Below are 16,952 nucleotides of genomic sequence, written 5' to 3' on the forward strand. Positions count from 1 at the left end.
CATTTAACAAACAACATAAAACATTCTACAGGTTCCATCAGAAAGGACAACACTTCTCACAAGCGGTTCCTTTTAAAACATCATCTGGACACCTCCGTTCTCGGTTGCGAACAGGGTCGCAAAGGGGTTCTCGGTTTGGGAGTCAGACCCAAGGTCGCCCTCTTCTCCCGGGTCCAAACTCTGGAGTGGATTAGGGCTGAAAGGGCTGCATGGTGTGAGTTGGGGTTGCTCTCGTCGTTGCAGACGAGTCGGTATGAGTTGTCACGGTGCCAGTAATTGGTGTCTAGTTGTGTGGGGACAATATCGGGGTCGTCAGTGTGATTCGGTGGCCGGTGGTGGGGTTTGTTCAGGAAAGTGATCATGAAGGGATCACTTGGATCGTAGTCGGAGTCGCTGGGTGTGGGTCCTGTTGCATGGGTATAGTAGGGAGGCGTGCTGTGGCTATCGTCCGAGTCACAGTCGCTGTCTCTGCTGCTGCAGTCTGTGGGCGTTCCGGGGCGGAGTGTATATTTCGGGGGTGGAGTCGAGGTCGAGTCCGTGGCCGGGCTGGACGTGGTGGGGGTTGGTAGGGTTACGTTGGCTGTGGGCGGGGTGTGGTGTGCTGCGTCGTGCATGACGTGGTGTGCGTGGTTCGACTGTGTCCCATATGCCTTCAGCTGGTTTATATGAAACCACGCAGTCTTACCATTGGGGTACTTGATTTTATAAACGGAAGGGCTTACTTTATCCGCAATGGAATACAGACCCGAGTGTTTTGGTGACAGGAATGTGCTGGGGTTATATACAGACAGCACCACTTGCTGTTCGATACTATACTCAGTCGCATGCACTGTTTTGTCGAAACAAGCCTTGCTCTGTTTCTTTCTGGTGCCCAATTTTACTGCGGCTGCTAGCGGAGCTGTTTTAACATTGTCAACTAATTGCTCCACGGCTTTCTCGTGTGTGAGGGCCTTCACTTCGGGGCTGATCAAGTCCAAACCTAACAAATATTCTGTGCCTTTCATGGGGCATCCGGTCATGAGAGTGTGTGGGGTGTAACCTGTGGAAGTAGAAATAGTATTACGCAAAAACATCAGTGCAAAAGGGAGGACTGAGTCCCAAGTGGTGTTGTTCTGCTGGGCCATTTTTCTGAGGGTGGATTTTAGGGTCCGATTCATGCGCTCCACGATACCACTCGACTGTGGGTGGTATGCTATGTGGAATTTTTGAGTGATGCCAAATATCGTGAGGACGTTGTGCATGACACGTCCCGTAAAATGGGAACCTTGGTCTGATTCAATGCTGCGGGGGAGTCCCCATCTTGTAAAGATGTGGTGGGTCAAAACCTTGGCTGTGGTTTTTGCAGTGTTTGTGCGGGCTGGGAATGCTTCCACCCATTTTGTAAATGTGTCTATGACCACAAGTACATATTTATAGCCATTCCTGCAAGGGGGCAATGGACCTATAAAATCAATCTGGAGGTTAGTCCAGGGGCCTTTAACGGGTCGGGTGTGGCTGAGTTGGGCCTTTTTGGCATATCTGTCCGGATTATTCTGCGCACAGATAAGACAATTCTCTATGTAATTGTTTACATCTTCCTTTAAATTCGGCCACCAACAAAGCTGCTTGAGATGGGCTGTAGTGGGATCGATTCCCTGATGTCCATGACCGTCATGGAACAAACAAATCAATTGATTCCTGTCCTGTTCAGGAACAACATAAAGGGTGTCTTTTAACACCACACCGTCATGTGTGGTCAGTGTATTTCGAAATCTCTCATAGGGAGCTGGATAGTTTCCCTTTCAAATCTCCTTGAGATTGGTGTCCTGCTTCTGGGCCTCCACTAGATCCTCGATCTTTGTCTGCGAGACCTGAACTGCATTCACTGGGACGCTTTCGGGAGGTGTCCAAAAATACCCATGTCTGGAACCTGCTTTAGCCAGTGCGTCGGCTTTTACATTTCCGGGGGGGGGGGGGGAACGATGCGGACTTTGATGATCCCAAAAGTCCTGTTCTGGGATTTTTCTAAAATATGACGGAGCAATGGGGCTGAGGAGAGGGGTTTTCCATCTGCGGAAACAAATTCTCTTGCTTCCCACAGGGGCAGAAATTCCGTACGGCTGTTACAGACATAGAGGCTGTCCAAGTATATGTCTGCTGGGCTGGGGAAGGAATCTGGGTGTTCAACTATATATGCGATGGCCGCAAGCTCTGCTGCCTGCGCGCCTAAGTGTCCGGGTAGTTTTAACGATATTTCCTCGAGGGCGCGTCCCTGACATATATACCGCAACCTGTTATGCGCTGCCCATCCAAGAGTGTGGAAGATCCATTCACATAGATCTTTATGGGTTCACACGTGTCCGTGTGCTGGGGGCTCGGAGTTGAACTATCTATCTTTCTGGGGGGTGTTTTAGAGATAAACGGGCCTGTGTTGTGGTGTGGAGAGATAATCTCACATGCATGGGGGGGTTCCGGGGTACTGTAAATTGTCGGCTAAATAGGTGTGTGTCTTTGTCCTTTTCAGTGATGTCCCATCCCTGCAAAAGAAGGGTCCATCTAGCTGCTCTTATTTGACTGACGGTACCGTCCTGGAGTCATCCGTCCAGTAAAAGTTGGGTGGGGGTGTGTTCTGTGAGAATTGTGATGGAATTCAGTCCGGTAATATACGAAAGGTACTGGACTGCCCAGAAAACTGCGAGCAGGTGCCTCTCACAGGCTGAAAATCCCTGCTCCACAGCATCTAAGAGTCTGGAGGCGTAAGCTACGGGCCTTAACTGGTCGTGCCGTTCCTGGAGGAGCACGGCTGAAAGGGTGCGGTCTGTGGTCGCTACCTCGATTGCGTAAGGGGAAAGCGGGTCTGGAACTTGTAGTGCAGGGGCTGCTATGAGTGCCCGTTTTAAAGAGTCCACAGCATCCGTATGCTGTGGAAGCCATTCCCAGGGGGCTCCTTTCTTTAGGAGGTCTGAGAGAGGTGCTGCCTTGCTGGCGAAACCGTCAATGTGGTTTCGGCTGTAGCCAACCAGTCCTAAAAATGACCGGAGGGCTGAAACGTTCTGGGGAAGGGACAATTTAGCAATCGAGTGAATCCTTTTGTGCTCAATCTCATGTTTACCGTGCGTGATAATTGTTCCCAAATATATCACTTTTTCTTCCAAAATCTGGGCCTTTTTGGGGTTGACTTCACAACCAATTGAATGTAATAGTTCCAGGAGTTCGGGCAGAAGCTCAATGTGCTCTTCCTTGGTGTCTGTCTGCAGTAGAAGGTCATCTACATACTGTACCAGACATTCGGGGCGAGATAATTTGGCTAAACCATTTGCCAGCTGTCGGTGGAAAATGGAGGGGGGAGTTGTGGAATCCTTCTGGCAGGCATGTCCACGTGTACTGCTGTGCTTTAAAGGTGAAGGCAAATTTGTACTGGCACGCCTTTGCCAATGGAATGGACCAGAATCCATTACTGACGTCCAAAACCGTAAAGAATCGGGAATTGAGTCCCTGCTTGAGCATGGTCTCGGGGCTTGTTGCTATGGTTGGGGCTGCTGCGGGGGTGACTTTGTTGAGTTCCCGGTAATCGATGGTCAGTCGCCATGATCCATCGGGCTTTCTCATTGGCCAAATCGGGGCATTATTAGTGGAGGCTACTGATCTAAGTACGCCCTGCTCTAATAAGCTCTCTATTACTTTTGAGATTTCTCCCTCTGCCTCTTGGGGAAATCCGTACTGTTTTGGGGGTCTAGGGTCAGGTGCTGTTATTTGTACGGAGACAGTCATCCGTCCACAGTCGTGCTTGTGGGTCGCGAATGCTGCCCTGTTCTTTTGCAGAACTGCCCTAATCTGCTTGTCCGTACTAAGCATGGTCGGGTTGAACCAAAATTTGCCTACGACGCTAACTTTGTTCATGTATTCTCCTATGTCGAGCGTTGCGGGGGCTCTTGCGGATTTTGCCATCTTCCAGACACACTGGTTGACTGGATCAAATTATAAATTGTGGGAATTCATGAAATCAATTCCCAGAATGTGTTCTGCTGTGTAGGGCAGGTCAACTAAAACCACGGGGTGCTTGGTGGTAATGTTACCAATTTGAATGGGTACAGGGGCTGTGATGTATCCCTGCTGTGAGTGGCCAGTAAAGCCGCTGAGGGCGATAGTGGCTGTAGTGGGCCACGTGTCTTTTTGGAACATGGTGGAGGAATTTATTGTGGTGCGGGACCCTCCTGTGTCCCAGAGAAATTCGATGGGTTGTCCCCAAATTTTTGCTGCAATTACCGGCCGTCCTGACCTATCCCAAAGGGTGTCACAGACCCAACTGGGGGAGCCCGTACACCGTCAGTCCGTTCCTGTCAAGTCCGTCTGATCCGAACGGGCACTAACGCTATGAATGGGCTCTGTCTTTTTCTTAATCAGAGTGCCCGTCTGCTGAGCTCTCTGTGGCTTTTAAGGGGCATTGCACTCTTTTGCGAAGTGTCCCAACTGTCCGTAGTTGTAACACTCCTGTGACTTGGGTGGGGGCTGTTCTTTCCCTCATTCACCCATGCGGGGTTCTGGTGTGTTGTCTTTACTGCCTGCATTTCTGCGGCGGCCTGCTTTTCCTTGCTATCCTTAACTGTGGGTTTACTTTGAACAGATTGCTCCCAAGCACAGGACAATCTTTTCACTACCCACTTCTCGTTATGGGCCTCCTCTGAGGGATCATAACTCGTACAAGCTTTCTATCCTGTTTCTGTGCCATGGGAGATAAGGGTGCGGGTCTATTTGGCCATGTTGTCTGGGGACAAATGGGCACGGTCTAAGTCTCCAAAGACTGCTGCAAAGTGGATCCACAGGCATCCAGCAAACGCTGTGGGGTGCTCAGATTTCTTCTGCCTACATTTGTTGAGGCCACCTACGGAGTCACCCCGGTTACACCTGATCGTATCCAAGATCGCGGTATGCATTTCTGCAAGGGTGCCTCCTCCTACATTCTGTGGGTCGGGAAGGGCTGCTGCTACCGACGGATCTAAACTTAAAACTGTGAGCTTTACATGCTCTCGCTCATCCAGGCCGTTCATGGTCGCCTGATGTCTAACTGTGGCAAAGAAATGGTGGGGGTCTGAGGTGGGGAGGAACAGTGTGATCTTCTCGCACGCGTCCCGTAATTGGGTCACTGTTAAGGGGGTGGAATATAGATATTCCGCATCGTCCGATGTGGCTGTGCGGTGGGTGGTTACAGGGTTCACTGGAGCTTGAACTATCTGCTGTGTGGGGGGTTGGGGCGCTTTTCTCTTTTGTGGCTTTCCCTGCGCACATGTTCCCTGAACATATCTCTGCGCTGTTTCGTTTAACTCTTCCCAATCAGGGCCGTCTTCCTGATCTAAACTTTCCCCAAAGGTTTCCTGAAAACCTTTTTGAACAGAAAGCAGCGATTGCAGCTCTGCAATTTGCTTCCGGCACTTTGCGTGGTCTAACGTCCTTTGTCTTTGTTCTGTGGTGGCAGTATGGAGTGCTCTTAATGCTGCCTTTAGGTCACTACACCGTCTCTGTAATGTCTCTACCTGTTTTTCTGTCTCCTCTCGTACCAGGACTGCACGTTGCGTGTCCTGATAGGCCTTTTCGTATTGAGACTGGAAGTTGCTTAAATGCGCCAGACAAGACTGGTGAGCCCTTTTGGCGTCATCCACCTCTACATCATTTGCTGCCAATTTCCTTCTCAAGTCTAAATTCTCCTTTTCTATCTCGCTTACATTGACCTTACTCATCCGATGTATGCCTTCAACATCTTTCCGGAGAGTCCCAACGACCTCCTCTGTGCCTCGCAATTGTGCCAAGCAGGACACGATTGCCATCGGCTTGCGAGCTTTCCCTAAGCTCTTTTTGTGGATCTCGCTCAGGGTCTCCCACCAAGTATGTCCTATACTCCCGGGACCTGATTCCTCGTTATCACAGAAATCATTCCAAAGGGGCCATCCTTTCCCTTTGAGATATTTCCTGATCTCTTCCTCCCAAATGGGACATTGTCCCACTCTACTGCTGCTGGTCGCTGCGACCACAAATTCCTCAGGGTTCATTAGGCGCTGCAATTGCCTGCATTGCCATCTTTCCTATCCAAATGCTTCTTTTAAATTTGGAACAGGGGAGCTAAGGCGGTGCTGTAAATACGGGAACGGCTTTCGCTACATTCCGATATACAAACTTCCGACAGTTTTGACGCAACAAAAATCTATCAGTTTTACCTTATAGCCCTGTTAGTTACGCATGCATACACACACTTCCGAATTATGACTATTGATCAGAACTGCTTGAACACTTGTGGTTTTCTGTTTCCAATTGGATCTCTAATTCAAATTCTTGGGTTCTCCCGGAGTGGTTTTCCACTTCTAGATCGGGTCCCGGCGGAGTCGCCAAATGTTGCTGCTAACTTTAGCCTTAGTTTAATTGCTCTGTTCTATCACCTTTGCTCTTGAGTCGCCAGGTATCTTTCTGATACCGCCACGTGGTTCAAGTCCGATAATGATCAATAATCCAACACACCGTTTAGTCAGAGTTAAATCAACGCACATTTATTATATACAGTAATCAATACTCATGCATAAATTCTATGTCTAAGCTACTTCCTACAACTAACAGGCCAATACGTAACTTGGAAATGGCCCACCAGGTCAGGGAAACAAATGGCTTTTCGTTTGGGTTCTGAGCCTGCGGGATTCAAAGCTGGTACAGATCGATAGCTGGGAGCGCCTATCTCGTAGCGAGCGTTGAAGTAAGACTTACGATTTGAGCGGCTGTTGCAGAAGGCTAGCAGAAGGGTCACAGGAGGGTGCAAAAGGGGTAGCAGAAGGGTCGATTTGAACTTGGACTCTATTCTTATAGTCCCCAAGGGCTTCCCGCCTTTCGGGGCGGGCCCTGTACCTGGTTCCAAGTGATTGGACTTTGGTTCGATATTCTCCAATGCTGGAGCGATTCCTTGATCGATGGGCGGTCTTGGGGTGATCGTTCACCTCCTTTTGTGTAGGCTCCTGTTGGCATCGAAGAGTCTGGGTTGGCTTTGTGTGTCTAAATTGTTGCACATTGTTCCCGGGGATTGCTAATTAGTATTCAGATGGCTGGTGTTTTGTTGTGCTGATGGCTACAGGTATCGATCTTGTCTGACCTTCCCAGAGGTGAATACATAGTTTACCTGTAGCTGCTTGTTTTAGTCCTGTTGGATGATTTTCCCATCAGCCTTTTCCATTCGCCATTTTAAATCGGGGTTAGCTATTCTAAATCGAGAGTTAGCCATTTTAACTCGGGAGATAGCCATTTTAACTGGCTATACCTGGCGCTGTGAAGCAACAGTGCTAACCACTGTGCTACCGCATCTGGTTTTACTTAGGCAGTACTGGACCAGAATTTCTGGTGGAAGCAGTTGTGTCAATAAATTAAGCCTTATGACCCAGTATGTAGGTCAAAGGCAATGTCTCATAATAACCAGTTTTGCCAGCTACGTGTCCAATTCAGGCTAAGATGCACAAGACAAATTACAAACCAAATCATATATTTACCTGGAAATCTGAAAGTCTAGGTATATTATTGTCTGGGCATTTCTGTCCATTGCCACAACGATGAAACAAAATTCCTTACATTTGATAGGTGTCAGTGAATAGTTGCTATTCCCGCGACAACGCAGAATCGCCGAGCAGAAACTTATAGCCAAGTTCCGCACACATGAGTGCGGCCTCAACCAGGGCCTGGGATTCATGTTGCATTACATTCATCCCCCACCATTGGGCCTGCGAAATCCTACCAACTGTCCTGGCTTGGTACAATTCACACCTCTTTAACCTGGGGTTACCCCATCTCTGGATCTGTAAAGATTTAATCACCTGCTAATGCTCGCATTCCAAGCATTGTTTGGCATCTTTGAATTTGTCTATATATGTGTTTCTGGAACAGACCTCTTCATTCACCTGAGGAAGGAGCAGCGCTCCGAAAGCTAGTGACATCGAAACAAACCTGTTGGACTTTAACCTGGTGTTGTAAGACTTCTTATTGTGCTCACCCCAGTCCAACGCCGGCATCTCCACATAGTGAATAGTTGGACAAGGCCTGTATTCCACATGGCTGTCAAACGTACCAAGCATTCAGAGATCGGCAGTAACAATAAGTGCTGGACATGGGATAAAAAGCAGAGCTTGCAAGGAGGATAAACCATACATTGAGTTCGACCAAATGGAATGCTCCTATTATGTAACTTATATTCTTTCAATAATAAAGTTTTCATATTTCTGAAAAGCAAAAAATGTTTTCTACTTCGAAGCACAAGAGTGGATCAAATCTTGACCACTAATTTCCTCCGACAGTCTAGAAAGGTACTGCGTTAGTTGAAAGTATGGAGTCGCTGAGGAACTCTCAAAATGAGGCACCAGCAATTAGTTATCTTCTTGTTGAGCCTAATTACCGTAAGATCTCTTATTGATTGTCCGGTTGATTGGAGATGTTCAAAAGACAACTTTATTGCTAATTATACACTTGAATAAGAACTGAATCAAAACGTAGAAACAAAATACAAACAAGAGTCAAACACATGGCGAAAAAAAGCACTAAACATAAAAGCATAAAGAAATCACAAACAAATAGATGATTCGAGAATTCAGGAAGGCAGGAATTCAGCAATGAAACTTAGACCACGAGGTCCTACTTTTAAGGGAATCCTTATCGATAGTCTAATCCCTCATTTACTCTCATTGGTTTCTAATTCTCAGCTGAGACTTCCTGATTTGTTCAAATAGATGTTTGTTACTTGGAGGATGCTTTATTAATCAAACATTGGCCATTACTTAAGATTTACTGATATTCAGCAGGAATAATTCAGTGTCTACGCGTGCCACCTCATGAGAATCGGTTTCTCAGCCACTGCTGGCCATAGACCTTGCTGTAGCTAATTATCTGATACATTCTTATTACTAAATACAATGGTCCATTCATTATATGAAACATTCGTTGAAACAATGTCTGAATTTCTCCAGGCAAGATCCTAAAGTTCAATGGTTGATTCACTATCTGAAACAATGTATTTGACTATCTTTTCACAATTATGGCATTTTGAATAATTTCACTATTTAGCTATGCACTCAATCAGTACCTAAAAACATCAATAAATAAATCAATAATCTATCAATGACGATAGTAATTCATTGTTGCTGGGGAAATACTTCATTTATACGAGAACAATGTTTTTGCTGCCCTCTTTCTAACTGCCAGCATTTCATTTTAATTACCTCTCCTCAGACAGCACAATTTTAGCACCAAGTAATACTTTGTAGTTTTTGAAATACTGCATTTGGTTTGCTGGTATTAAAATATAGGCGAACAATAAGGTCTAGTGTTGGGGCTTGTTTGGCTGAATGCACTTAAACTCCGAACAAATCACTTAACAGGCACATTTAGCTTACCAAGTGTAATCATTTGCTTTTTTTAAACCTACAGTGGAATGTAATGTGATTTAAAGAACACCTAAAGTAGCATACTTAACCACCTATAAATTAAGACTATAACCTACTAAATCCAGGTTTAACACAAACAATCACTTGCAATGTTGTTTATCTGAAGGCTGAAAAATCTCTCTTTCAGTTAAGTCTTACAAGTAATCAATTTCTGATTAATTCACACCCATCACATAGAATAGCAGAAGAGGCACAAACAGCCATATCATCTACCCCTACTCCTATTTCTCTTTGTGTATGCGTCCTTCAGGACACGCGACAACGCAGAATCGCCGAGCAGAAACTTATAGCCAAGTTCCGCACACATGAGTCCGGTCTCAACCGGGACCTTGGATTCATGTCAGATTACATTCACCCCCCACCATCTGGCCTGGGCTTGCAAAATCCTACCAACTGACCTGGCTTGAGACAATTAACACCTCTTTAATCTGTGATTATCCCTCTCGCCAGTTGCTCTGTCTGGACCTAAAAAGACTTAATTATCTGCAAAGGCTAGTCTTGCATCTTTGACTTGGTCGATATATATGTTTCTGGAACCTATCTCTTCATTCACCTGAGGAAGGAGCAGTGCTCCGAAAGCTAGTGGTTCGAAACAAACCTGTTGGACTTTAACCTGGTGTTCTAAGACTTCTTCCTGTGTTCACCCCAGTCCAACGTCGGCATCTCCACATCATGCCTATTTCTTATGGTATTTGTAGATAATTTCCTGAATTGATTACTACATTTTAAGATTAAACCAGCAGTACCAGTTGAACGTAGTCAAATTAATTAGAGTAATACAAAGTAAAAAAAATTCAGCATTTGAAACATTACTGTTTCGGTAAAACTCACCTCTTTTTGTCTTGTGGTGCTCCATGAGTTTCATTACAAGGGTTGTAATGAGGTCCAGTACTGCCACAGCCTAAAATAAATAGTTAACTGGTTTTAGATCATTGGAAAACTAGTTCACGTTATTTATTGGACTAGTAATGTCAGAAATATTTGCAACAAATCAGAATTCCATGAACATCAGCACTTTCCATGTTGTTTTTAATGGATTGTGGTCCCAGAGGTACAAGGATTAGAGTTTCAGATACAGATGGATGCATTTTGAGTCTTTCATTAGGCTTCAAAGGGCACAAATGTATGTTGAATTATAGTTGCTTTTTATGCATGAACCCAGATACATAAACAGATTTTCCACTGTATTGCATTTAATAAGTTTTAGATGGAAGCAAAAAGTTGCAGAAATATTGTCCGATTAAGTGAATAACCAAATCAGTGGCAAATGAAGTTCAATACAGGTCAAAATTGAACCAAAAAAGGATAGATCATTTTCTAAATAATGAAAAGCTAGAAAGAGTGGCGGTTCAAAGGGACATGGGGATCCAGCTCCATAAATCATTAAAATGCCATGGTAGATAAAATAATCAAAAAGACTAATGAAATGTTGCAGAGAGAAAACACAGCCAGGAAAGGCACACAGGTATGTTATAATCTGCAGACAACTACTACAAAAGGACTAAGGAAAAGCCGACTTGAAAGGTCAAAAGGAATGAAAACAAATATTGCAAGAAAATTACTGAGTGAATAAAAATGCTTCAGTATATTCTCCGCTCACATCTCAGTCGAAATAAATGGTGATATGTGGAAAAACTGACAGATTTTCATTTACAATGGGATAACAGATTGCAACAGGCTTAATTAACAAGTCTAAAAAGATAATGAGTAGCTACATTTTTAACATTGCTGGGGAGGGACTGCCACACTAAATCTGATGAGCAGAGAAAACAGACAGCAGAGATTTTGAACGTCTTGAATGCACATATTGAAACCGGAGTGAATGTTACATATGAATGATATGCATTCAACACCAGAGTTCAGAGTGAAAAATGAGACCAATGAACAGTATGTGACTGCAGTAACACAGTTGACAGAATCATGTAAATTCAGGCAGCTTAAAGATTATCTGATTAAAGATAGATTAGTCTTTGGTGTGAAACCCCACGATGAGACCAAGTCTTCTGAAAGATGAGAAACGGAGACTGAAAAAAGCGATAGACCTGTGTCAAAATGCAGATGTTGTAAAACTTCAACTAGAGCGTATGTATGGCACAATCCAAGCCAAAAGAGTGGAGCAATTGCAACGGGCAGGCTGCAAATGCTGCTGAGGGCAACATGGGGAAAGCACTGTTGTAACTGCAAGAAACAGGATCATTTCATGCACAAGGGTTTGGCTAGAAAGGAGCAAAACAAACTAATACACATGGCCATGGGAGAAATATCAGCAGATGACTCGGAGATGAATTATACACAATACAACAGATAGTTCAGTCAAGTCTATATGAAGCAAAAGGTTTGTGACTGTTCAAATGGTGACCAGAGGGAGAGTATTAAACAAAGAAGAGGTTTCAGATAGAGACAGATGCGTCATGCAACATAATGACTTTCACAGATCTGTGTGAAATGGCTCAACATGGAGGTCGAAAATTTAAGTACTCAAATGTAAGATTGAAGCTACATGATGGCATGATGCGCTCATAACGAGAGGACAAATTAGTCTAACAGCCCAATGCAATAGGTAGAAAGAGGGTCTCAAGTTCCAGTTCATGGATGTGACCCAACAGCTGCTCATTTCAGCTGGAGCAAGTCTAAAGCTTGGCCTCGTAACTCTGAACATGCCAACAGAGAAAGGGCAATAAAAGGCCCCAAAGAAAGGGTGGCACAGTGGCTAGCACTTCTGCCTCACAGCGCCAGGGACCCAGGTTCAATTCCAGCCTTAAGTGACTGTCTGTGTGAAGCTTGCACATTCTCCCCGTGTCTGCATGGGTTTCCTCCAGGTGCTCTGGTCCTCCCACCGTCCAAAGGTGTGCAGATTAAATGGGGTTATGGGGATAGGACAGGGGAGTAGGCTGAGGTAGCGTAATCTTTCAGAGTGTCATTACAGACTCAATGGGCCGAGTGGCCTCCTTTTGCACTGTAGGGATTCTATGAAAAAAAACTAAAGAGAGAAACAAAAGAATGCACAATGAGGGAGATAGCAGATCTCAGAGAGAAGGGGGACAATATTCAAGTAAACCACAAATGGTTGCAGACCACGTCACTAAAATTAAATGCATAAGGTGAAGGTAAATAACTGGAAAATGTTCATATCAGAGTTGAACTGGACGACTTGAAGGACAGGATTCCAGCTGAGTATATACCGGTGAAAAAGCACAATAACTGAATCGGTGTAAGATCGGAACAAATCAATTTCGTAGACAACACAAAAGGTACCAGGAGGAAAGAATGACCCACAATTCCACAGCTAGCAACTCAAAGCCGGAGTTGAAAAAAACTCAATCAGACATACAACCGTAAGCATATATACTCAACTAGCAAAGCTGCCCTTTCACGGAAATTGGCTGGTCAGGGAGATGGGATCTCACCAGCTATATGGAGTACAAAACTGCCATCAATCCAGAGGTCCACATGCCTCTAACAACTGATATGTAGCAAAAGCAACAGTCACCCAAGGCAACAAGTGCTATGGGAATGACACTCTCTGGACAAGAAACATCATCTAGCCGTATGTGCACCCAACGTTACTGCACACAGGCATCATTAGGAAACCAGCATAATTTAAATACCATCATGTATACTAACTGACTAGTAGGAAGAAAAATTGATACTGCATGAGAACAGTAGGTGTAGAGTGGGTAAATTGGATAACACAAAATTGTGCATGCAAATGTGTCTTTTGGCGCTAGGAAATGGGAGATGTTTGTGTAATTTGTTCAATATGAAAAAGGGGATGTTCAATTTTTGAAATGTAACCAGTCTGATTGACACATGTGGCTTTCCATAATTATGTGATTACGTCATGAGGCTGCCTCTGGAGGCAGACATCTGAGGTCAGTTCTATAAAGCTTCTTCCTGAAACAAGACACCGATGAAGTCTGCTGTTCTTACACATGAAACAATGTGATAGTGAACTCCATCAAAATAAAAATCAGGAGAAAAGTAAAATGGTTGACCCACTATCATCCATTTTATTTTACTGCACAAATGCAAAATCTACCTCAGGGTCTTCATCAGCTTAAGCCACTTTCTAAAGTTTAGAATATAATGGATTGGATTGGATTGGATTTGTTTATTGTCACGCGTACCGAGGTACAGTGAAAAGTATTTTTCTGCGAGCAGCTCAACAGATCATTAAGTACATGAGAAGAAAAGGGAATAAAAGAAAATACATAATAGGGCAACACAACATATACAATGTAACTACAAAAGCACTGGCATCGGATGAAGCATACAGGGTGTAGTGTTAATGAAATCAGTCCATAAGAGGGTCATTTAGGACTCTGGTGACAGTGGGGAGGAAGCTGTTTTTGAGTCTGTTCGTGCGTGTTCTCAGACTTCTGTATCTCCTGCCCGATGGAAGAAGTTGGAAGAGTGAGTAGGCCGGGTGGGAGGGATCTTTGATTATACTGCCCGCTTTCCCCAGGCAGCGGGAGGTGTAGATGGAGTCAATGGATGGGAGGCAGGTTCGTGTGATGGACTGGGCGGTGTTCACGACTCTCTGAAGTTTCTTGCGGTCCTGGGCCGAGCAGTTGCCATACCAGGCTGTGATGCAGCCTGATAGGATGCTTTCTATGGTGCATCTGTAAAAGTTGGTAAGAGTCAATGTGGACATGCCGAATTTCCTTAGTTTCCTGAGGAAGTATAGGCGCTGTTGTGCTTTCTTGGTGGTAGCGTCGACGTGGGTGGACCAGGACAGATTTTTGGAGATGTGCACCCCTAGGAATTTTAAACTGCTAACCATCTCCACCTCGACCCCGTTGATGCTGACAGGGGTGTGTACAGTACTTTGCTTCCTGAAGTCAATTACCAGCTCTTTAGTTTTGCTGGCATTGAGGGAGAGATTGTTGTCACTACACCACTCCACTAGGTTCTCTATCTCACTCCTGTATTCGGATTCATCGTTATTCAAGATCCGGCCCACTATGGTCGTATCGTCAGCAAACTTGTAGATGGAGTTGGAACCAAGTTTTGCCACGCAGTCGTGTGTGTACAGCGAGTAGAGTAGGGGGATAAGTACGCAGCCTTGCGGGGCGCCGGTGTTGAGGACTATTGTGGAGGAGGTGTTGTTGTTCATTCTTACTGATTGTGGTCTGTTGGTCAGAAAATCGAGGATCCAGTTGCAGAGTTGGGAGCCAAGTCCTAGGTTTTGGAGCTTTGATATGAGCTTGGCTGGGATTATGGTGTTGAAGGAGGAGCTGTAGTCAATAAATAGGAGTCTAATGTAGGAGTCCTTGTTTTCGAGATGCTCTAGGGATGAGTGTAGGGCCAGGGAACTGGTGTCTGATGTGGACCGGTTGCAGCAGTATGCGAATTGCAGTGGATCAAGGCGTTCTGATGGAGGTGATGCGCTTCACGATCAACCTCTCGAAGCACTTCCTTACGACTGAAGTCAGGGCCACTGGTCGGTAGTCATTGGGGCACGTTGCCTGGTTCTTCTTTGGCACCGGTATGATGGTGGTCTTCTTGAAGCAGGTGGGGACCTCGGAGTGGAGTAGGGACGGGTTAAAGATGTCCGTGAATACCTCTGCCAGCTGGTCCGCGCAGGCTCTGAGTGCACGACCAGGGATCCCGGCTGGGCCCGTCGCCTTCCGAGGGTTCACTTTCAGGAAGGCCAATCTGACTTCGGAAGCTGTGATGGTGGGTATGGGTGAATTATGGGCTGCTGGGGCACTCAACAGCGGATTGTTGGTTACCTGCTCGAACCGAGCATAGAATGCATTGAGTTCATCGGGGAGGGGTGCGCTGCTGCCAGAGATACTGTTTGGCTTTGCTTTGTAGCCCGTTATGTTGTTTAGTCCTTGCCACAACCGCCGAGAGTCTGTCTGTGACTCTAGCTTGGTTTGATATTCTCTCTTGGCATTCCGGATGGCTTTGCGGAGGTCGTACCTGGATTTCTTGTATAGGTCAGGGTCGTCTGCCTTGAACGCCTCAGATCTGTCCTTCAGTAGGGAGTCAATCTCGCGATTGAGCCATGGTTTCCGGTTGGGGTGCGCACGTACTGCTTTCTTTGGCACGCAGTCGTCCACACATTTGCTGATGAAGTCTGTGACGGTGGTGGCATACTCATTTAAGTTGGTCGCTGAGTTCTTAAATATGGACCAGTCCACTGTCTCTAAGCAGTCACGTAAGAGCTCTTCTGTCTCCTCGGACCAGCACTGCACAACCTTCTTAGCTGGATTCTCCCGCTTGAGTTTCTGCTTGTACGCCGGGAGAAGGAGCACCGTCTTATGGTCTGATTTACCAAAGTGCGGTCGGGGGATGGAACGGTAGGCGCCCTTGATTTTTGAGTAGCAGTGGTCAAGAGTGTTGTCGCCCCTGGTGGGACAGGAGATGTGCTGGTGGAATTTTGGCAGTACACTCTTGAGGTTGGCATTGTTGAAGTCTCCGGCCACGATGAACAAGGCCTCCGGGTGTTCTGTTTCGTAGTTGTTTATTACTGTGTATAGTTCGTCCAGCGCCTTCCTCACTGCTGCCTGGGGTGGGATGTAGACCGCTGTGATAATGGCTGAAGTGAACTCACGTGGAAGATAATATGGGTGGCACTTCACGGTCAAGTATTCCAGGTCTGGGGAGCAGTAGGTCGCCAGAGTCGCCACATCCAAGCACCAGGAGTTGATGAGGAGGCAAACCCCTCCACCCTACGCTTTGCCTGATGATGCCGTGGGGTCCGCCCGGTGAATTGAGAAGCCTTCAGGTTGTATGGCACAGTCCGGTGAGGCCGGTAATGAAAGTTAAAAAGAGGTATGTAATCAGTAACTGACATTTTATTTTCCTGCCAATAGAGATACACATTTCTAAAGCAGTCAACTTAAACTTGAAAGGAGCAATGTCACATTCTTTGGGAATATATTAAACACATAAATGTCATAAAATGGCACACAGAGGAAAGTCTAAATCACCAGTCTTCCGGCGAAACAAGATTGGAGGGTGAGATGTAACTGAACCAGATACATTTCAGTCCCCATTTGAGAGTCATGCAATCTTACTTTATTTTGATATAACTGGACGATCTCCTATGGTATTGTATACAGTCAAACGAAAATAACTTTTTGGTGAAGCAGGATTGCGTGTGAAGAATAATGAAAAATGAAAATGAAAACTGCTTATTGTCACAAGTAGGCTTCAAATGAAGTTACTGTGAAAAGCCCCTAGTCGCCATTTTCCGCGCCTGTTCGGGGAGGCTGGTACGGGAATTGAACTGTGCTGCTGGCATGCCTTGGTCTGCTTTCAAAGCCAGCGATTTAGCCCAGTGTGCTAAACCAGCCCCTTGTCCGAATAATCGGACAAGGGTGCACAAATGCAATTCAGTAACCATTTTAAGTTAACCATTCTGTTCTTATTTTCAATTGTAATTTGATTTAATATTTATAGTTCGATATCATAACTTATGGTAGTGGAAGCAAGGTCACGTCAGTTGGAAAAGGGCCTTTCTCTGCAGTACCAAGTAGAAAATGCAAAACTTATACATTCGCC

At 45.5% G+C, this 16,952-nt stretch overlaps 1 protein-coding gene across 1 annotated transcript in view; it reads right to left on the reverse strand.

Annotated features, from left to right (window-relative positions):
• LOC140428030 (superoxide dismutase [Cu-Zn]-like) overlaps window positions 1-16,952 on the reverse strand; it is a 218,140-nt gene that overhangs the window by 96,025 nt on the left and 105,163 nt on the right. Inside the window, exon 3 of the mRNA XM_072514001.1 lies at window positions 10,269-10,338. Coding sequence (XP_072370102.1) covers window positions 10,269-10,338 — 70 coding nt within the window. The remainder of the gene's footprint in view (window positions 1-10,268; window positions 10,339-16,952) is intronic.

This window comes from Scyliorhinus torazame, chromosome 8 (assembly GCF_047496885.1).
Source record: "Scyliorhinus torazame isolate Kashiwa2021f chromosome 8, sScyTor2.1, whole genome shotgun sequence".
Classification (NCBI taxonomy): Eukaryota; Metazoa; Chordata; class Chondrichthyes; order Carcharhiniformes; family Scyliorhinidae; genus Scyliorhinus; species Scyliorhinus torazame.